The 23122-nt window shown below is 37.9% G+C and overlaps 2 protein-coding genes and 1 non-coding gene across 3 annotated transcripts; 2 read left to right on the top strand and 1 right to left on the bottom strand.

The window, feature by feature from the left end:
* Positions 1-1180: 1180 nt before the first annotated feature.
* slc5a8l (solute carrier family 5 member 8, like) lies at positions 1181-14985 on the bottom strand. Its single transcript, XM_062996601.1, has 15 exons — positions 14632-14985; positions 14123-14188; positions 13835-13886; positions 13531-13598; positions 12229-12383; positions 10396-10536; positions 8554-8683; positions 8376-8464; positions 8102-8214; positions 6437-6504; positions 4663-4749; positions 4302-4495; positions 3645-3754; positions 3474-3562; positions 1181-1487 (listed from the first exon to the last, which is right to left on the bottom strand). Exons 1-15 carry the CDS (start codon positions 14983-14985, stop codon positions 1368-1370), a joined length of 1836 nt encoding a protein of 611 aa, XP_062852671.1. The 3' UTR covers positions 1181-1367.
* trnat-agu (transfer RNA threonine (anticodon AGU)) lies at positions 1908-1981 on the top strand. The gene has a single exon. It is a non-coding gene; the product is annotated as a tRNA-Thr (tRNA).
* A 5628-nt stretch (positions 14986-20613) lies between the features above and the next one.
* tshba (thyroid stimulating hormone subunit beta a) lies at positions 20614-22695 on the top strand. The gene is made up of 2 exons (XM_062996600.1): positions 20614-20775; positions 22366-22695. Exons 1-2 carry the CDS (start codon positions 20614-20616, stop codon positions 22633-22635), a joined length of 432 nt encoding a protein of 143 aa, XP_062852670.1. The 3' UTR covers positions 22636-22695.
* The last annotated feature ends 427 nt before the right edge of the window (positions 22696-23122 follow it).

Below are 23122 nucleotides of genomic sequence, written 5' to 3'. Positions count from 1 at the left end.
ATTTTAAGAGGTTTTTATTGCTTGTTTAAACCAGTAATTGTATAAATATTGTGGTATAATGTTTATTAAACAGTACTATTTATTATCACAGCGTAAACTTGGCAAGCTTGTGTGGTGTTATTGTAATTGCCCTCTGCTGGTAACAGTTCCAGAGCTCAATTCCCAGGCTGGGCCTACAAATACAGAATGTATATGATGATACATGAACTTTGAGTCATTGTGTGGACACACATCAATGCACCCTTAGTGCTGGTCCCAAGCCTGGATAAACAGAAGGGTTGGGTCAGGAAGTGCATCCGGCATAAAATCATGCCAAATCAAACATGTGGTCAAACAATCTGTTGTGGTGACCTTTAACGGGAGCAGCCAAGAGGTATCATTTATTCATGAAAGCAAAAAGTAACGATTATTTTGCAAGCCATACATACAGAAATGCAGATGTGAGAGTTTAAAACTCCTGGCAGTTATATTTTATTAGAGGTGTGTCTGCAAACTGTACCTACAACGTCACCGGGATAAAAATCTGATTTTGCATATTTCTTTGGCTAAACAGTGTCTTTATATAATCATTCTACATTTCATTTCCTTACATACCAACACCGGTTTAAACATGTTCAGTGGTTAACGCTGGCAGTATGGGTGGATCCTTTCTCTCTCTCTCTCTAAACTAAATATTTACAGTTGCTTTTGTTCTTTTCTTTTTATCACTAAGCAAAAATAAAGTTTTACTTACCTATTTTTTAGAAAGAAACCCCAAACTGTAAAACAGAAATGTGAGAAATGTGTTGCTGCAATTGTTTTCCACGTTCAGTGAGCTGTATTCATTTTCCACTCCCTGAGGAATGAAGTATTACGTCACATCTGCAGGTAAGAGGGTGTAGCTTGCTTTTTGTAGGCCCAGGTTGTCAGGGAGACGGGTGCTGTCAGCGCTGGTGTTAAAGCTCTGCATGTTTGTACTGCACATGTGAGCACATTCATTCATTGTCTGTCTTACCGCTGCTTTATCCTATTCAGGGTTCACCTGGAAATCAAAGCCAGGATCTTCTTGCTTTGGGGTAAGAGTGCTACCCACTGAACCATCATGCCATCCTAAGTGTACTTAAAGAACTTTTATTCATTTATATATTTAAACAAAATCATCGACAATCAATTACATAATGACAAAAATAAATAGGCTACACTGATTTGCCAACATGTCATTCTGGAAAATGCATTTAAGTGAACAGTACAGTATAATGAAATGCTGCATCTATAGAAACAATAATTTGCTCACTTAAAGTACATTTATGCATAAAGAATCCAGCAAACATAAACCCAGCGTTAAGTTTTATGTTTGTTTTGTTGAACTTTCTGGTCAGCAGAATTACTCAGCACACTGTGATGTTGTCGTCCTTCTTCTGTTTCAGGTCTGTTTCAGTGAAGTATGGGTTGTCCATTCCATAAAGCGAGTCTGGTCCTACTTTCTCAATCAAATCTGTATCTGAGTTCTAGTCACAAGACAAATAAATAAAGTATAAGTGGATAGATGGATAGATAGATATATGTTAAATGTTGGTAAATGTAAAAAAAAAAAGCCTGTGCATTTAGATGGAAGATATGATTGGTCAGTTTTACTGTCATTAGAATTGGTCTCTGCTTGGTCTCTGAAAAACTATTGCCACGACAGCTGAAATATTATTCCTGGCCTGACATTTTTCCTACCCCCACCAGAGGGCGACAAAGAAGCTTCTTTAATCTAACCCTTCACATTCCAACATAAATTGACTATGACATAAAAGGATATCACAAATGTATTTGCTCATATTTGTATTTGTTTAGATGTTAGTTATCAAACTATTTTTAAAATATCTTATTTGATGGTTCGCCACTAGGCAACTGCTTTCTGATTGTCATTGCTTAACCTGTAGGGCAGTTGTAGCCTAGTGGTTAAGGTACTGGACTAGTAATCCAAAGGTCGCTGGTTCAAGCCCCACCACTGCCAGGTTGCCACTGTTGGGCCCTTGAGCAAGGACCTTATCCCTCAATTGCTTACTGTCACAGTACTGTAAGTCGCTTTGGATAAAAGCATCTGCTAAATGCTGAAAATGTAATGTAAATGTAACCCAGGGCTTTTCAACCTGTGGGGCCTGTCCAGGGGGACACGACACAATGAGATTTTTTTTTTTTACTTCTAAAACTAAAGCAATTCATTTTTTCACCCACAGGACACATTTGATTAGTCTCACTGACCACACATACATGCACATTTAATGTTATCCAGCTCAGTCTGAAAAAAAGGACGGTTGGCTACAAAAACTTAAAAATAGGGCTACAGTGAAGATAAATCTGTGACAAAAGCAATGACTGCTGTTATAGGACATGGGTGTGTCTTTAAGAGAGGTGTATAGTGGGAGATGCTCTGTTCACAGTATCTACAGAACATTTTGTATGAATCACTTTTCTTACAGGTCGGAGGCTTAATTAAACTGAGTATTACCACAGAGCGGTAGCCAAGTCAGACTCGTTCTGCCCGTGGAGCTAAAAGTTAGCTCACCTGAGTTTTCTAACCACTGACAGAAAGCGGGAATCAGGAAAGGTAACACTGCATTGTTTCAGCCAAGGACTCCGTTCTTTCCAAAGCACCGATGCCGATAAACAATCTACATCTTTTGGCTGTCAGTCAAAGCAGAGTATCCTGAACTTACCCTGTTTCCCCGAAAATAAGACAGTGTCTTATATTAATTTTTGCTCCCAAAGATGCGCTAGGTCTTATTTTCAGGGGATGTCTTATTTTTCCATGAAGAAGAATTCACATTTATTGTTGAACAAAAAAAAAGAACATTTATTATATACTGTATGTATATACGTACAGTATATACTAAGCCAATTGTACAGCAGGGACGGTATTGCAGCTTCCGGCCACCAGGCGGAGCTCATCACAGCACACTCATACAGCACAGCAGGGACAGCGTACGGTCCAAACAAAAACTTTGCTAGGTCTTACTTTCGGGGGAGGCCTTATATTTAGCAATTCAGCAAAACCTCTACTAGGTCTTATTTTCAGGGGATGTCTTATTTTCGGGGAAACACAGTAGCAATTGATGTACTTTTGCCTTTACTTTGCTCTGTAAAGTAATGTTCTTTGCTCTCGTCTACATCAAAAGCAAGTACAGCTACGGCTAGCTGTGACTGATATTGAACCACGAATTTATGATGTGCTTGCAGAAACAGGCTCAGCCGTCACATTGAATAAAGTAGTAAATATTTAAATCAACAAAATTGCATCGTGTGTATGATGTGCACAGCATTAATTATATTATTTTAGATTGTCAAGAGCTTTCGCAATGGTTTCTGTGCGACGGTTGTTGGGGGAAGGCATTGGTGGTGATGTTGGCGCAAGTTCGCGGCCGGCACAAGGAGGGGGGGCGCATGTCCAAAAAGGTTAAAAACCCCTGGCTTAGCCTGCTTTAGAAAGACAAAGTAACAAGTTTTACCATTGTGTGCTTTTTTCTACAGCCAAAGCAGATGAGGTCCTCCTTCCTAACAAACAGTTCCGGTGGTATCTTCTCTTGTTTACAGCCACCTATGAAGTGACAACACAACCCAACAGCATTCAAAACTCAAATCCTGACTCAACAGTAAGAGAACAGAAAGAATCATCTTACCTGAGATGGCACTGACAATTAGCCCGATGACCATAGTCACCAGCATGCCCAGAGGACAGAAATACAGGTAGGACAAAGAGTACCAGGAATCAGCTAATGCTGGTCTTACACTGCAGGAAAATAATAATAATTAGTATTTAGATTTAGCATAACTTTATTATGTGCTTATCATTATCATTACTTACTGTAAAAAGAATAGGATTTTTTTTTACTTTAATCTGTTAATAAATAACTAAATAATAATGAGCAAATAGCAGATAAGTCAGCCTGCAGTGGTGCTTTGCACATAACCTAAATAAATCAAATTCATGCCATGGTACCGGGTGCCTGAACACATATGATTGGCTAATGTCTGCCGGGTGGGTGAGGAGAGATTTCTCATCACTTCAGCAGCAGTGCCCTCTGCTGGTTGTTTGATGGCGAAGATGGGGGATAACACAGAGCAATGCATGACTCTCTGTACACAATACTGATTTCCCGCCTCGTGCGGAAAAGGTTGGCAACTGTACACGTGTCAGAGAGGGTGTGTATAAGGTACGGCCCTCCTTGACCAAGGTAGGTGTCTGCAGCAGTGGAGGAGAGATAGAACCAGGCTAATTGTTTACAACTAGATAGAGAGAAAAGGGAATATTGCATAGATAGAATAAAAAATCATGCCTTGGCACTGAAGTTGGTAGGGCGGCACTTGTCCATGCTGCCAGTGTTGTGGTTAGATTAATGTCCTGAGAATCACACCCTGCCACACTGAGGGGAAGCGGTCTGGTTTTAGTCAGTAATGGAGGATACACCTGAGCACCGATTCCCACCCAGAGTGTTAAAACGAGGCCGGAGAGCAAACCAACTAGACCTCCCTGAATTAGACACAGCAAAACATACATTTTCTTTTATTTTATTTTTTATGTAAACTTTAAAAAAAAAAGTTTATAAATGTTATGTTATGTTATGTTATATAAATGTTGTATTTTCATTGTGTTACCAGAAGGGTGTTTACACTAGATGGTACAACATGGTTTCTTACTGTTGAATTAGCACAATGGAAGAACATGCCCATAAGGAAAAGGCCCAGCAGAGGTCCACTGATCATCCCAAATATGGACAAGGCCGCCTGTGGGAGGAGAAAAAAAGCAACATGTCATTACAGCATTTATCCTACAAGAGGCGCTGTTTACTTAAACAAAAAACCTTCAAACGCCATTCTTAATTATGTGTTAACACGGTATATTGCGACGTAGCGTAAGAAACTGTCACGATCATAGTCAAGGAATATGGCAGTTCTCAACCCCATCAAAATGTGGAACTTATTTGTCTTTATAGTCTAAATAAATTCTCCCTCCGTTAAGGGTAATGAACTGGATAAGAAATCTCAGCTGGATTTTTTTAGAATTATTATTGTCTTTAGGAGCTCCTACTCAGGACCCTTGAAATCATTCCATAAAATCACTTATCTCTAAAGGACTTAATGGATTCAAAGCTGACTTGTGCTGTGAAACTTGTTTTGAGGCAGAGAATTGGGGGTGAGGAGCAGTAGGTCTCCCCTCCTGAAAACTCACTGCCTATGAAAGTTTAACCTACACTTGGCCCAGCTCATGAGGTTTATAAAATGTTATATAACCAGAATTATATAACCAGAATGATATACATAACAGACAACGGAAAGACAGACAGACAGACAGACAGACAGATAGATAGATAGATAGATAGATAGATAGATAGATAGATAGATAGAATTTTATGTAACTATATTTATATAATCAGAATCATATATATAATAGGCAGACAGAAAGACAGACAGACAGATGTGGTCTATAGCATTTTAAATAACCAGAATTAGAATTATATTAATTATAATTTGAATTTTAATTCATTAGAATTAGAATTTTAATTAATTAGAATTAGAATTTTAATTAATTATACATAGAATTATATAACCAGAATGATATACATAATAGACAGATATGGTCTATAGAATTTTATATAACTATAATTATATAACCAGAATGATATACATAATGGACAGATGACAGACAGACAGAAAAACAGACAGATACAGTCTACAGAATTTTATATAACCATAATTATATAACCAGAATGATATACATAATAGACAGACAAATGACAGACAAAAAGATAGACAGATACGGCCTATAGAATTTTATAGAACCATATTTATATAACCATAATTATATACATAATTGACAGACAGACGGAAAGACAGACAGATAGATACAGTCTATAGAATTTTATATCACCATAATTATATAACCAGAATGATATACATAATAGAAAGATGGACGACAGACAGGCAGACAGATACAGTCTACAGAATTTTATATAACCACAATTATATAACCAGAATGATATACATAATAGACAAATAGATGACAGACAGACAGACAGACAGACAGATAGATAGATAGATAGATACAGTCTATAGAATGTTATATAACAATAATTTCATAACCAGAATGATATACAAAATAGACAGACAGATACAGTCTATAGAATTTTATATAACTATAATTATAGAACCAGAATAATATACATAATAGACAGACAGATAGACAGATGGATCGATATAGCTCTTTCTAATGAGATCAATGTAATTATATTACGTTCTTTAAACCATAAGATGTTTGGAGCAGGTGAAACTCTGCAGAGCGATTTTTCTCAGGACTGAATTAAAGAACTGTTAAACTAAGACTTTACCATTGTTTATTAATACACTATTCATTTTTAGTATAACATACCCTCAATAACTTTGCTAGGACATAGATCAGTCACCGTTTGATTACCTGCAAGATACTGCCCATCATGGAAGCTATGGCTGCCATAGAAATGCACAAAGCTCCGAAGAAAACACCTAACAAAGCACATGATTTGAAAAACATGATCAAATGTTATCAGCTGCTATTACAGACAGTTTTTTGAATTTTTGATTAGTAGTAATGGACCTTGGTAGTCAAGCAAACATGGCTCAGTGCACATCCTGTATACAATAAGAGGTTCAAGCTACCTAAAAGCTGATAAAGATAAATGATGTGGAAAATCCTATGACAATAAACCTAAAGCTAGCATTATGATAAAAACAGGAAACATTACAGCGCCCAGTGATTGCTTTTATGGTGACGTTTTGTAGGCATATAGGTGCAGGCATATAGGTTACTTGAACACACATAACAATTGCCCTACATGCATGACCAAATTTGCATGCATGGCCAAACATGTTAGATTTGCAAGGCTTCTAATGTGATTTTTTTTACGGTAATTTGAAAAAAGGGGGGAAAAACTAAAAGAAAATATATAATATTTACAACATTCAGCATACAAACTTTCTTACAAACCAGTTTTAAATTGATGCAGTTATACAGTATATTTGTAGTTGAAATGCCACATTAATATCCATATGCTGCAGTACAGAAATAAAAAAGACACTTTGTTAAATCTATACTATTTTCACCTCAGTTCACATGCATGTCACTTTAATAAGAATTTTTTTTGTGCATGCCTTTTTCATACATTCATATAGTGTTTTCATACACTAAACACTCTTAATGCCCTGTGGATTATTAGTTTCCACAATGACCTTTAACTATACTTAACAAATAAACCATTTTTAATGCATTTTCTCCTCTTTTTTCTCCTGTTTTTTAGCACGTCCAATTTTTACTCAATTGCATAATGCTTCCTCTCCACTGGTGCTGACCCCCGCCCTGATTGAGGAGAGCGAATTGACACATGCCCCCTCTGACACGTGTGCAGCTTGCCGTATGCATCTTATCACCTACACTTTGATGAGTGCAGTGCAGCCTAGCTGCATGTAAGGAGGGACACACCCTAAGAGCACTCTTCTCATCTCTGTGCAGGCGCCATTAATCAGCCAGCAGAGGTCAAAATTGCATCAGTTATGAGGTCCCAATTCAGCATTTTCCTCCCTGGATGAACAACAGCCAAACATATAGCATGTTCATATAGCCATCCAGCCCAGCCATATGGCAGAGCTAAGATTTGATACAATGTATTCGAAATCCCAGCTCTGGTGTGCTAGCATATTTTACTAATAAATAAACCATTTTAATGGTTGTTAGGTAAATTAGAGTTACTTTAAATACATGACATAGCTAGGCCTTACATTTGCTGAGCATCTTTGTGAATGTTGATATATAAACTATTTTGCCTTACTAGCTACTAAGTAGCATCTTTGCTAACCATTTGAGAGGTTAAAATAGTCCAAATGTATAAACTAGTTCATTGTGATATTTTTTATAAGTAGCCTGTAATAAAAGTAGCTTTTTTTTTAGGTTTTCTGACCAATATTCAGCATTTTTACTGTTAAAGTCAAAAGTAATCAAAATCCAAAGAATATTATGACCATCATGTCTTTTACAAAGTATTGGGAAACTTTACTCTATAGTGGGTGCTTGATTAAATATCAGTGAAAACCCCTTCATTAAACTTACTCATGCCCATGTTAATCCAGGACGCTTGCTTTTGGCTCAGATTGGGCCACAGAGGCCTTACAAAATCCTCCACCGTCACTGCCACCAGAGCATTAATACTGGATGATACCGTACTGATGAAACATAAGATACCAGTTAATCCTTAATCAGCCAAATGAGGGAAGGTCAGACTTTTATACACAAATCAATAAAAACTGCCAAGAACGTTGTTGTGAATGTAACTTTGTGGTCATTTTAATTAACTCTAGACTAAATGTAAAATGTTTCACCTTACCTTAAAGTCCCACTGTATGCAGCTGCTACAAACAAGCCTGGAAGTCCTGGATATTCTGCTAGAATGTCCATCACCAGATATGGAAGGAGCTACACACACAGAATCAGGTTTACTTTATAGTTACTTTATCAGTAACTATTTAATCTAGGTTTTCTCATTTTAGTACACTAAGATTTACCTGGTCTGAAGATGCCACATCTTTATTATTTAAAGGATCGCAGTCCTTATAAATGGAGTACATAGTGAGGCCGCACAACATGGCCAAAGACACAGTCGTCCATAACCCCAGCAGATTCACATACAGAGACCTAGAAACAGCAATAGGCAAATGTTAGATATGATTTGCCAAAGCACAAATGGTATGATAATGGTATGATAATCTGTTTTATACATATATATACTGTATATATATACAGTGTATCACAAAAGTGAGTACACCCCTCACATTTCTGCAAATATTTCATTATATCTTTTCATGGGACAACACTATAGAAATAAAACTTGGATATAAGTTAGAGTAGTCAGTGTACAACTTGTATAGCAGTGTAGATTTACTGTCTTCTGAAAAGAACTCAACACACAGCCGTTAATGTCTAAATGGCTGGCAACATAAGTGAGTACACCCCACAGTGAACATGTCCAAATTGTGCCCAAAGTGTCAATATTTTGTGTGACCACCATTATTATCCAGCACTGCCTTAACCCTCCTGGGCATGGAATTCACCAGAGCTGCATAGGTTGCTACTGGAATCCTCTTCCACTCCTCCATGATGACATCACGGAGCTGGTGGATGTTAGACACCTTGAACTCCTCCACCTTCCACTTGAGGATGCGCCACAGGTGCTCAATTGGGTTTAGTCCATCACCTTTACCTTCAGCTTCCTCAGCAAGGCAGTTGTCATCTTGGAGGTTGTGTTTGGGGTCGTTATCCTGTTGGAAAACTGCCATGAGGCCCAGTTTTCGAAGGGAGGGGATCATGCTCTGTTTCAGAATGTCACAGTACATGTTGGAATTCATGTTTCCCTCAATGAACTGCAGCTCCCCAGTGCCAGCAACACTCATGCAGCCCAAGACCATGATGCTACCACCACCATGCTTGACTGTAGGCAACATACAGTTGTCTTGGTACTTCTCACCAGGGCGCCGCCACACATGCTGGACACCATCTGAGCCAAACAAGTTTATCTTGGTCTCGTCAGACCACAGGGCATTCCAGTAATCCATGTTCTTGGACTGCTTGTCTTCAGCAAACTGTTTGCGGGCTTTCTTGTGCGTCAGCTTTCTTCTGGGATGACGACCATGCAGACCGAGTTGATGCAGTGTGCGGCGTATGGTCTGAGCACTGACAGGCTGATCTCCCACCTCTTCAACCTCTGCAGCAATGCTGGCAGCACTTATGTGTCTATTTTTTAAAGCCAACCTCTGGATATGACGCCGAACACGTGGACTCGACTTCTTTGGTCGACCCTGGCGAAGCCTGTTCCGAGTGGAACCTGTCCTGGAAAACCGCTGTATGACCTTGGCCACCATGCTGTAGCTCAGTTTCAGGGTGTTAGCAATCTTCTTATAGCCCAGGCCATCTTTGTGGAGAGCAACAATTCTATTTCTCACATCCTCAGAGAGTTCTTTGCCATGAGGTGCCATGTTGAATATCCAGTGGCCAGTATGAGAGAATTGTACCCAAAACACCAAATTTAACAGCCCTGCTCCCCATTTACACCTGGGACCTTGACACATGACACCAGGGAGGGACAACGACACATTTGGGCACAATTTGGACATGTTCACTGTGGGGTGTACTCACTTATGTTGCCAGCCATTTAGACATTAATGGCTGTGTGTTGAGTTATTTTCAGAAGACAGTAAATCTACACTGCTATACAAGCTGTACACTTACTACTCTAAGTTATATCCAAGTTTCATGTCTATAGTGTTGTCCCATGAAAAGATATAATGAAATATTTGCAGAAATGTGAGGGGTGTACTCACTTTTGTGATACACTGTATATCCATACTTACATTTTAGCATGAGTCATAGTTTTACAGGAGATATAGCGCTGCACCTGGGATTGGTTGATGGCGTACATTGATACCCACATCAAACTGCCACCGACAACTATGGTCCAAAAACTGTGACGTCTTAGAGGATCTGGATCAAAACTAGAGAGACATTATGAGTTACAATAAGTGCTTAACAGCCACTATTGGCTGTGTCTGAGAAAGAGAAGGCTGAATGGGAACCTTGTCGTTTTGAGGAATACTGAGAGAATAGTGTTCTTTTGTTTTCCCCCCAATTTCTTTCCCTAATCTAGTCGTGTCCAATTACCCTACGTGCATCCTTTATACTGATTCGACCCTTCACCGCTGACTGAGGACGCCTCTCAACTGACGTACGCCCCCTCCGGCACGTACAGTCAGTACAGACTGCATTTCTCACCTGCACGAGTCGAGTTCATACACTGACGGACACTGTGTATGGAGGGCCACACCCCCATCAGCATTATTCCTCAGCCCTGTGAAGACAGCCAGTTATGAGGACCTATGATCCGACTTTTTACCCCTATGAACAACAGCCAATCGTTGTTCATGCAGCCGCCCAGCCCAGTCAGAAGGCAGAGCTGAGATTCGATACGATGTATTCAAAACTCCATCTCTGGTGCGCTAGCGTACTTTACCGCTGCACCACCTGAGCGGCTGAGAATAGTAGTCCTCTAGTAGTCCTCTGTTTGTATTGAGGCTTTCTCACTGCTTCTAACACACTGTGTTACATCACTGTGTGTTACCCTGGGTTACCATGTAACATCACCTTTCCCTTAAACAAAATTATATGGCTCTTGTAATTGTAAAAGTGGAATTGTTCTCATTCTTACTTGATAACATTAATGCCTAATCTCCGCTGTCATGTATTGCTCTTTACAATGCTTTACACATTTTAATAGGATACAGGTTTGGACTACAGGCAATCCGATCTAGCACCTGTACACCTGTAAATAAGCAGCGATATCCATTAAAAATACGTCAACTAGATGACAGCATATGATACACCAAAATGTATATGTACACTTAAAGATTCACCAGTGAGCAAGTTATCCATGCCACACTAACACACCCCCATACCTTTTCCTCTTGGAAAACATGAACTGTGTTTATTGACCTGGTTTTCCAAACTATTACTGAGCCCATGTGCTTATATTCATTACAAAGGAATGTTATTTAATGCAGTGCAATCCTGGGGACTGAAGGTTCACAGGCATTCAATACTGGTTTGTTTGAATCCTAAATAATGTTATAGATGACTGATAGTGAAATTAGCCATGACTATTTTGGCTATTTGAAAAGCCTGAATGTTAATATGGATGGAGAAAGGGTGTGATTCTTGTTCAGTCACTGGCTGAACCATCAGGATATAACATCTTTGGGACAGTCAATATTTACTGGGACACCTAATGATATACAGTGGTAGCTCAAGGTACTGGATTAGTAATCAGAAGATTGCAGGTTCAAGCCTCACCACCACCAAGTTGCCCCTGTTGTGCCCCTGAGCAAGGTCCTTAACTCTCAAACTGTATTCAGTCATAGTTGTTGGATAAAAGCTTTGGATAAAAGCATCTGCTAAACGCCAGATGGCTCATTGGTTAATGTACTGGACTAGTAATCAGTTGCCGGTTCAAGCCCCATTGTTTCCACTGTTGGGCCCCAGAGCAATGCCCTTAACCCTCATTCTGAATGAATCATAATTATAAGTCGCTTTGGATAAAAGCGTCTGCTAAATGCCATAGATGTAAGTATATAAGTTTTTATATATGACATTCCATTAATCATTGAACAACACACCTTTATTCAATGATTTACCTAAATGAGTCTAGGCGCCCGCCTTTTTGGTTATCTTCCCAGATTTTTCCGATGCCTCCCTGTAACACAGACCCTCGAATGATGACTGACAAAAACCCAGCCAGCATAATGACCATCTGGAACACATCTGTCCATATCACTGCCTTCAGGCCACCCTGTTAGGAAAAGTAGATTTATGAGTACTCAATTATAAAGTTAAACCATCTTTACAGTAAATGATATACACATGGACATTGTCCACATGGCAAACAGCATGTCAACCATTAATCTATACTTCATCTTCACAGCCTCGTATGTTGATCCACTTTGGCCAAGACAGGACAGAATTTAATCATTTATTTAGAATCATTGTATAGAAATAAGAGAATAGTGTTCAATAGCAGTCAGCTAACATTAGTAATACATTATATGACCAATTCTAGGCAGCTACCCATTCTCACTGGAGGGTTTAGCTAATTTAATCAAACTTATATATATATTTAAATAATGAAATCAAGCATACTGATATGCATTCTTCAGAGGCAATTAAAATAAAATAGGTCATACTCAAGAGCACAATGATGCTAAGTGCATTATAGCACTATCAGTATACAACTTCCCCTCCTCACAGAATGTTACAGTCAATTGATGAAGTGCAGATTGCCTGAATATTGTATTTTCTTGAATGCAGCATTACTGTCTTATTCCAAACTACCATTGGATGTAGCATCAATACAGGAACTATTTGTTGGTAGGTTTAAGGATTGGATTTCCATGGTGTTAGTGGATGCACATAAAGCTAGAGTCTCCATGTGCAATCCCAACTGTCAGCTGGAGTGGTGTAAAGCACACCAACGATGAACACACATTTACGTTTTGCAGATGCCAGAGAATGCTACAGTTGGCTACCACAGTTAATAATTTGTGGTATCAGAAATGGTGAAAATGCTTCCTCTTTTAACACGACAGTGCCCCATTGCACAAAGTGAGCTACATAAAGTTTGTTAAGCCTGGTTTAAAAGAACTGACCTGCACAGGGCTATGCACTTAACTGTAAGAAGTCTAAGATGTTTGAGATTACTTGGTATTCTAACTGTCCATCACACATTGTGTAGTAAGTGCCCAGACTTACTAGAGTTGATGTGGCAGAATGGAGGTGAATCCCTGCAGCCTTATGCCAAAATGTAGTAGAAAATTCAAGAGACCAAGTGGAATCAATGTTCATGGTTTTGGGTGTAATGTTCAGTTGTCCTATTCTCGTCCTTTAAACCTTTATTTGGTTTAAATTCAACTAGCATTTACATCAAGTAACCTATTACTCACCAGGGTGCAGTAGATGATACAGACAATTCCTGTTGCCACCAGCACTCCCCAGAGGTCTAATCCAGTAACTGCAATAAAACCAAACATAAGTTTATGAGTATTGTTAATAAAATATTATTTATAGATTTATTACACGGTCTTGGCATCAGTGTATGTTATTAATACATTCAATGTAGATAATCATTTATATATCTGGTGCAGATTTATATGACTGTCTTCGTACTTATTACATCAAATAAGCACATTATATCATCTAAAAAAAATTTACTGTCTCACCAAAGTTAACATTTAGAAAAGGACTTACTCTGATTGAGGGCAAGAGCGGGGGCATAGATGACCATGCCTGTGTATAGAGCCTGGTGAAAACAGGAGCAGGCATTACAGATATTTTTATTCATGACTACATTAAACTACATGACAGTGTCCATTCATTAGGAGCTTGTACACTGTCCATTAGCTAATTAAATTAAATGGAAAAACAATTCGTGCAAATACATGTTTCCAATGAAATACAGTCATAATTAGTTTCGTTGGAAATGTTATTAATAAACATATTACAAGAAGTTATGAATAACATGAAAAATGAACTCACTGTCTGAACTATGTACATGGTTGTTCCAACCACACGAACAACTTTACTGAAGCGCAACTCCAAGTACTGTAAGACAAAATGTTTTTGGAAATTATTTAACAAAAATAAACCTTTAAAACATAATATAATAATGCTGATTTTTATAATAATTTAGCCCTACTTTTAATAAGAAGTGAACAACATGTTAACAAAAAAATAAAGTAATTTTATATTAATATTATGAATCATTAGCTCCTTGGATCACTACGTTTAACGTACAAATTATTTAAAATAAAAAGCTTAATTTAATGATCTGTAAATAGGCCGTATTAACACTATTTAATTCAATATCTAAAATCTGACCACTTTAGCAAAATACTATAGTATATCAGTTCCACAAGATGATCTTTTAATGTAATGGGAGCATTTGAAGACAAATTAATGGCACTTCTTTTCTCATGATTCTCACCCCTGTGTGTTTTGCTTTTTCTTGTTAGTTTCCACTGCCGTACCTTGGAAAGCACTCTTACCTCATATGTGCTTGTGATGCCAAGACGGTAAAACAGGGGCACAAAGATCTCTGCACTGATGGTTGACATGATGGCATAGGAGAAAGCAAAGAGCCAGAATGATGTTCCATAAATGTAAGCCTCCGCAGGCGTCCCGATAACTGTGATTCCCGACATGAAGCTTGCTGTAAGGGACATGGCAACAGGCACCGCTGTCATCTGACGGCCACCCAGCAGGAATTCAGCAGTGCTGTTCTCCTTTCTGCCTCGAATAGCCTGAAAGAGCCCGATACCCGCAGCCCCCAGGATCATCCCGGCAAACACCACATAGTCCCAGACTGAGAACGTAGCCACTGCGCCTCCACCACCAGCCATAGTTGGAACCAAGACAGCAGAGCTACACAATCACTCACCTTTCAATATTCCAAAGTGCCCCTGTTAGCCTACTATATGCAAACTCACTTTCTCATGTTACAGATTTACCAGATTGTTTTTGATGGTTTGCTGGAATGTTAAGTTTTAATGAACATCCTTAGTTAAAATCATACAAAAATCCATCCAGCGATGCTATAAGTATGGTGGTGATATACAGTATATCCTCATCTCTCTCAGACTGGATGTGATGTTTCCACAAACGCTGAGGTTCTTTAGGTTAAAGGCAGGAATGGTGCATTCGTCTACTGTTGCTTCCCATGCTCAAGAAACTTAAGAGACTGTGTAGTTATTACCACTGTCCATAAGCAAATACTTTATCAAAGCTACAGAGAATTTAAGTTAATGATCTTCTAAGGAAGCAGATACACTGGTCATGAACTGCTCTGATTGATTTTTAGCCTTTATAAGGTTTATAAAGTGGGTTTGGCTGAGTTGGTGGTTGACTAGTTTGTACCAATCTCAACAGAGTGCTTTGAGCTAATAAAATATGATGCTTAGTCAGTGTCCGTCTGTCTGTACTGTAATCTCTAAACCACAAAAGGTTTAGCAACCTCGAATCTTTGGTGCTTTTTGAATCATCTAATAAAAGAATGGTCACACAATAACCACAAGTTTATTTCTCTATAATTTGTAATTGTTAAAACATTACAGCAGCTCAAACATACTTTTAAACACAGATTATTGTTCTGCATGGAAATTTCCAAAGTGCTATGCAACACTTTTATATTTTAAAGAAATATTAAACTGCTTAGACATATACAGCAGTTACACTACTATCTAGTAACTTAGTTGCTCACCAGAAGTGAATCTTTTGCATTTCCTTTAAGTAAATCTTTTCCATTTCCATTACACATTTTCCAGCCTCTCTATTTTTTAGTTAGGCCCCTCTCTTCTGGGCAGATCTTTACATTTTGTTTTTACACTGTTTAGGACAAACAAAATGTGCAAACAGCATTCTTTAATTTCAGATGTCAGATATGTGCTTTATTTAGCCTGGTAAATGACAAAATGTGCATACAGTATTTACATTAGGGCCACATTTAACAGAAGTACCACATTCTGTATTTTGTAGAACAATACATATATATTTTCAGCATTTAGCAGACGCCTTTATCCAAGCGACTTACAATACCTTGACAGTACACATTCCAAGCAATTGAGGGTTAAGGGCCTTGCTCAAGGGCCCAACAGCAGCAATCTGGCAGTGATGGGGCTTGAACCAGTGACCTTTTAATTACTAATCCAGCACCTTAACTGCTAGGCTACAACCAGTGGCGTAACCACAGGGGGGGGCAGGTGCGCTGTGGCCCATGGCGGGGGGCGGGGGTGGGCTTCGGTCCACGACATGAACTTAACTACCCACCTCACTGCCACCTCACTGCCACCTCACTCAAAAAAAAAAAAAAAAAAAAAAAAAAAAAAAATTAATAAATAGGAACGATAGCAAAGATAGGAACACTACACACTACAGATTATAGTAATGTAGTAAGTAAGTTTTAAAATGACCGATCATAACTACTGTCCAATATTCCTTGTCTTGTTAAAGTGAAAAAAATAAAAAGCAGTTGCTGATTAAATAAAATTTTCAAATTCAAATCTTCAAATGACAATACTACTAAAACAGAGAAACTCCCAGGATTAAATAACAGTATTTTACTGAAAAATTTGACACTGCAGTCATAGTACATATTTCAGGCTGGTCATTTGTTAGGAGGGGGCGGCAGAGTGGCTCGGTGGGTAGCACTGTCGCCTCACAGCAAAAAGGTCCTGGGTTCAATTCTCAGGCGGGGCGGTCTGAGTCCTTTCTGTGCAGAGTTTGCATGTTCTCCCCGTGTCTGTGTGGGCTTCATCCGGGAGCTCCGGTTTTCTCCCACAGTCCAAAAACATGCAGTCAGGTTAATTGGAGGCACTGAATTGCCCTATAGGTGAATGGGTGTGTGTGTATGTGCCCTGCAATGGACTGGCGCCCCGTCCAGGGTGTTACTGTGTGCCTTGCGCTTATTAAAAAGCTCACCCCCATGTGACCCTAATGGATAAGCGGTTAAGAATGTGAGTGAGTGTGTGTTAGTCAGGGTAAAGGTAATCTGTTGATAGAAAAGTTGCAAGGAAGCAGCACCTACTTTAACAAGTGGTCTGCAGAAACTGAAGTGATGTAAATTTAGACTTAAATTCTAGGTGGTAAGTTTGGAGAATAATCATGCAGAAAACACCATCCTCATTGTAAAAATCTGATGGTTGATGAAGTCTGGTCATCATTGGAAAATAAATGGTGAAAATAACGTATAGGTCTTGGATTTTACAATCATCTAAATACTTTTTCTAGAGACTGTACATTATGTAAAACTGTGACAGCAAACTTATATAGACAGTAAAGTATTATATTAATCAGATAATTTAATAATATTGAGTTTATACTTTAGTTCTGAATAGAAAACATTTTGAAATGAACATTTTTCTAACATAACCTAGTGGTGAAACTGATTGGAGGCAGAAGCAATGAATTTATGAATGCTAAACTAAAGAGATGGAACATCTGGGAGATATGGAGACAGTTGGATGAGATTTAATTAGATGGTCCATATAAAAGCAGAAAACCTCTCGGCATGAACAGGTGTCTGGCTGGCTGCTCAACCAGGTAAGGAAAACCTTAGACCATCTAATAATGTGTAATAGAAGAGTAATGAACTTTGTATGTTAGGTTTAGAAATACTTATTATCAGTTCGATAACAGTGTTAGTTCAGAGAAGCAATAATAATTACTTTACAGCATTAATCATTAATCATAAATCTGTTAAAAATCAGTTTACAATTGCAATAAAAAGTGTCACTTTTGGAATTTATAAAATATAAGCCATTATGCTAGAGATAAACACATTGTGCTCAAAGCAGCGACACAGGCAAACTAGCTTTCATGTCTTTATTAAACATGTTGTAAACCATTCACTGTCCAGTCTGGAAAATGAACATAAACCCTTGTTTAACCTTCTTTAGTCACTTATTGCTCATCTTTGGCTTTCTTGCATTAACAGCCTTCATTACAACATACCACAGTATTTCAGTTTAATAAAGATCTAGACCAGGGGGGTCCAAACTTTTTTTCTGTTGGGAGCCAGATGGAGTAAACAAATATGCAAACACAGGCCACAGACTCTTTTGTAATAAAACAAAAATATAATAGACATACCTGATTACTAACAATTACATTTTCTTTTTATTTAAATGACTATTTATCGTTGACAGTTTTGTGTAAACTAAGATTTTGCCAATTTCACTTACCAGTTGATAATCCTAATGGCAATATTATTATACTTTTTAAAATTAAACATACACAAGTGGTCTGAAGTGATAGGCTTGAATTCTAGATGGTAGGTTTGGAGAATAATCATGCAGAAAACACCATCCTCATCAGCCCCGGTTCTGGACTGCTTTGCTTGGGGGGGCAGTAAAACCTAATGAGGGGGCATGTTGATAGTCATGTTTTTGAAGCCAGAAATATATTCAAGGCTTGATTTGTGCATGAATGATGACAGCCAAGCTATTGATACTGGCTTAAAGTGATGTATGAGGTAAAGAAATAAAAATGCATGTTTTCGAACTTAAACTTAAAACCCAATGATTAAAAAATACATGTTGATTATGTAAATGGAGAAAAAAGATTATCTAATTGTATTTCATTTTAATACGCCCCCTTAATTAAATTGCCATTACTAATAGAACAACTCTATTTCTTGAAAGGCTTTAATACAAATTTAAGTCAAAGCTGACAAATGTACCTACACACAGACTGAGAATATTCAAACGTGGAAATAGGAATGAGTGAGAATATTTATATTATTGGGAAATTAAAATATAAAGAAAACAAAAGCATACTAATTCTGTAAAAAAAAAGTGTTTACCAGTATACCTGCCTCTCGCTCACACTAACAGAACATATACTGCCGAACTGAACTGTTTGGGGCAGTCTGCCGATTTTTATATGACTCAAAGAGCCAATCAGGAATAAGCAAGGAAATATCTTCACACTGTAAAACAAAATGCATTTTTGTGATTGGTTCAGAGATAATTTTAAAAATAGCCGTTGCTTGCATTGTGCTTGGGGGGGCAAAGACACAATTTGGGGGGGCAATGCCCCCCTCAGCCCCCCCCTAGCACCGGCCCTGATCCTCATTGTAAAAACCTGATGGTTGATGAAGTCTGGTCATCATTGGAAAATTATTGGTGCACATAACTTATGGGTCTTGGATTTTGCAATCATCTGAATACTTTTTCTAGAGATTGTACATTATGTAAAACTGTGACAGCAAACTTAAGCAGACAGTACTAATTATACTCATTAACATTATTATACTTTTTAAAATTAAATGTACACACTTCCCTCTGAACTCGGTGAAAAAATATTCATTTTCCCTGACCTAAATTCTTCTGCATTTACTGCCTAGTTTTCATTTCTTTGTACCTGCCATGTCTATCCAAAATCTCAGGAACATTAATGTAGGTGTAACGTTAATATTTTTAAAAAAGATGGGGAGCGTTTTAGATTTGTTTTATGCTGCAGCAACACCCAGAGTTCAAACAGTTCAAGCTGTTTTTTTAAAACCTGCTTAATAGCGGGCCATCTTTAATTTTACTTTTTAAATTCCAAGCAAGCCATTTCAAAAATGGTACTGGGCCTCAAATGGCCCGCACGCCGTAGTTTGAACATCTCTGGTCTAGGCTCTGACTTTGATCAGTTTTAAACACAAATTCACTTTAATTCGTTCATTCATTCATAACTGTTGTTTCTGCTGTTGTCAGTTTATCCAGCAAGTTTTTTTGAGTAATAGATTGTTTGTTATATTCATTATTCATTCATTCAGTCTGTTTTACCACTGCTTTATCCTTGGCAGGGTCGCAGTGGATCTTATTTACTGGGCGAAAGTCAGGATACATCCTGGACAGGTTGCCAGTCCATTAAAGGTCAGACACACACATATACACATATATTTACACACACTCACAATTAGAGGGGGGGGGGCACACAAACACAGGGAGAACATACAAACTTTACACAGAAAGGACTCTGGCCTCTCAGGCACATAATTCCTGCTGTGTTTTTGGGTTATTGTCTTGCTGTATTTTCTATTAAGGTTTAAGTGAGATACCTTTTTTCCTTGATACTCTACTATTAAATTACATAAAACAATTATGTATTTACTTCCTTCATTAAATCAAGCTTTTCTGGTCCCAAGACAGCAAAACATTACAAAACTATGATGCTCTAAACAGTGCTGTGTAGTTAGTTGGAATAAGCTTATTTATGTATTGCAGCAGGCCTTTAGTCTTTCAAACAAATAATTGTACATATAATCTTAATAATTGTCTTAATAAGTACATAAAGTACAACTGTTCGTATGCTATTATGACGAATGAAAAGCAATCCACATTCTATGAGTAAAGCAATTATCCAAGTCCAACAATCTTTTTTCTTGCAGTACATGAATATAATACACTGCTACTTATTTCTAAACCTGATTAATTAGGATCATTTCTCTTCAGGTGTGTACAGGATTTCACATGTCCAGAGCTACAATGTCCTTCCCAGTGATAGTGGCTGGTGTACTCGGTCTTCTGGTGAGGATGGCTGTACCAATGTGCATCCCTACTGAATACACTCTCTACATTGAGAAGCCAGGGTGCAACTACTGTGTGGCTGTTAACACCACCATCTGCATGGGCTTCTGTTTTTCTAGAGTAAGAGACTTGTTTCTTAGTGAGTGAAAGTGAGTGTTAAAGAGTAAAAACATGGGAGTGAGTGAGTGAGAAAGAGCACTGCTGCAAAACCAGATTTCTCCAGTAAAGTATAGTACAGGAAGTCACAGATGACACAGATAAGCTTTTATTCTCTACAGAACTGAAACTGCTAGAAGAAAATCTATCAATTTGTGTTCTGTAGAGAATGAGGATGTTTTAGAATGTCTGTGATGAAAAATAATCTTTTTATTCAGGAATTGCTTCATCAAACTAAAACTGCAGAACCAAAAATAATATATTGTGAATGTGGAGCATAACCAGCAATTATGAACAAAACATGATTTATTAAAAATATGAATATCAAGAATTTTGTAGAAGCACCATTAAAGATACATTTCAAATGTAAAAGATGTTAAGACATCTATGAGAATTATTAATGAGTTATTTTTAAGCATTGTGGTTTAAATGTAAGTAATTTGTTATTATGGCTTTATGTTTGTGGTTGTAGTCGTCATTCATACTTCCTTTAAAAATGTGTAATGCCCCCCATAAAATCTGCAGTCTTATGTCATCACTTTTACACCTCCATACTTCATGGTGGCATACTTCAAGGTGTTCCCGAGATTGCTACAGATTTTTCTTCAAATACGTCAAGTTACATTTTGGTTTCATTTGACCATGTTTTAAAATTTGTCTAAATGCTTGTGAGCACATTTTATACAGGCACCACGTGAGGAGTTTTAGGTGGGCTGCAGATTATTGTGGTGCAGTTTATTGCTTATGACTCTCTGTATAACTGTTGTTTCTGCTGTTGTCAGGTCATCCTGCAACTTTTTTGAGTGATAGATTGTTTGTTACATTGCTTATTACTAGTCTGGGGGCATTTTGTAAAACCTTTACAAGGATTTAAGTTTAGGTTGTGTACTATGACTCTACAGCTTTTTCTATGTTTAATGTTGGTTTTAAACTGAAGGTCTAGTTCTGTTTTACAAGCACACCATAAAAAGTCCATGTTGAACCATCCAATATACATTTCAAACAGTGTCCCGTCTCCCCATATTGTTAGACCAACTCTGGTGCAAAGCCCTAAACATATTTACATCCATCATTTAAAACAATTATTTTGCCTGTATTACGTCTGACGTGTGGTATACAGATGTGTTCTTAAGAGCACAGTTAGTTTCACATGCCAGTAAAATATGATTTGTTGCCATACATGTCCTGTAATACTGGAAGTGTGTAACAATGTTTAAAAGTGTATTTCTAATACACAAACAATACAAATTAAATACATTTCTAAATATTATCAGTTTAACAAGGAACATTATGTGGGTTTTTGTGGGATATAAAAAATAAGCCTTTAAAATGAGGTCAATGGCCACAAAAACAGTTGAGAACCCATGTCTTGCTGTACTAACAGTGTGATTTAGATTTGGTTACTGTGTCCAATTCTGATAGTTTGCACCTCACCTAGTATTATTTGCTTGCACTAACAATGCAGTGCCATTCACAATGCCATTTTAGTTCTTTTGTCTTTTGGCAAAACACATTTTGTCTCTAAATCTCTTTAAATTGGAATTTATCCCTCAGGACAGTAACATGAAGGAGCTACTGGGGACTCGCTTTCTGATCCAAAGGAGCTGTACCTATCAGGATATGGAGTTTCATACAGCAGTTCTTCCTGGCTGTGCCCCCTATGCGGATCCATACTTCACCTACCCCGTTGCTCTTAGCTGCCACTGCAGCATGTGCAACACACGTAGTGATGAGTGCGCCCGGAAAACTGGCATCCCTTCTGGAAAGTGCACCAAATCAATCCAACACTTACACCCTTACTCAGAAGAAGGTGACTCCGACTAGCCCAGCTTGAGTGATATTTCTGTTCACAGCTATATCTGAGTTCATGTCTGGATCTGTGTTTTGCTCTGATATGTATATATTATAATAAAAACCAAATGTAGTAAAACCAGGACTGTAGCTGACATTAAAGTGTGCTTTTATGAGCAGTAATTTTTAATGAGAAATATGTAGTAGCAATGAAGTGCTGTAAAACGTTGTTGTAAAACATTGCCACTGTTTTTTTCATTAGCGAAAAACAGATAAGACACTGGATACAAGTATGATTCAGCAAATACTGCCCGAATCTGAATCAATCCTGCACTGTGACATAAAGCTGAATCGTTTCTGTTTTCACAAAGGTCACAGCTTGGGCAGTGACAAATGGTTGTGGTACTTACAGTATCACAGTATAATAAGGACTTTCTTATTATTTGTTTTTGTCTCCCCAGTGTTAGTCACTGTTGATTACAACCTGTTATCTACATTAACATGGATGTGTAGAAGAATG

This window comes from Trichomycterus rosablanca, chromosome 6 (genome assembly GCF_030014385.1).
Source record: "Trichomycterus rosablanca isolate fTriRos1 chromosome 6, fTriRos1.hap1, whole genome shotgun sequence".
Taxonomy (NCBI): Eukaryota; Metazoa; Chordata; class Actinopteri; order Siluriformes; family Trichomycteridae; genus Trichomycterus; species Trichomycterus rosablanca.
This window is presented reverse-complemented; position numbering and strand designations above follow the sequence as displayed.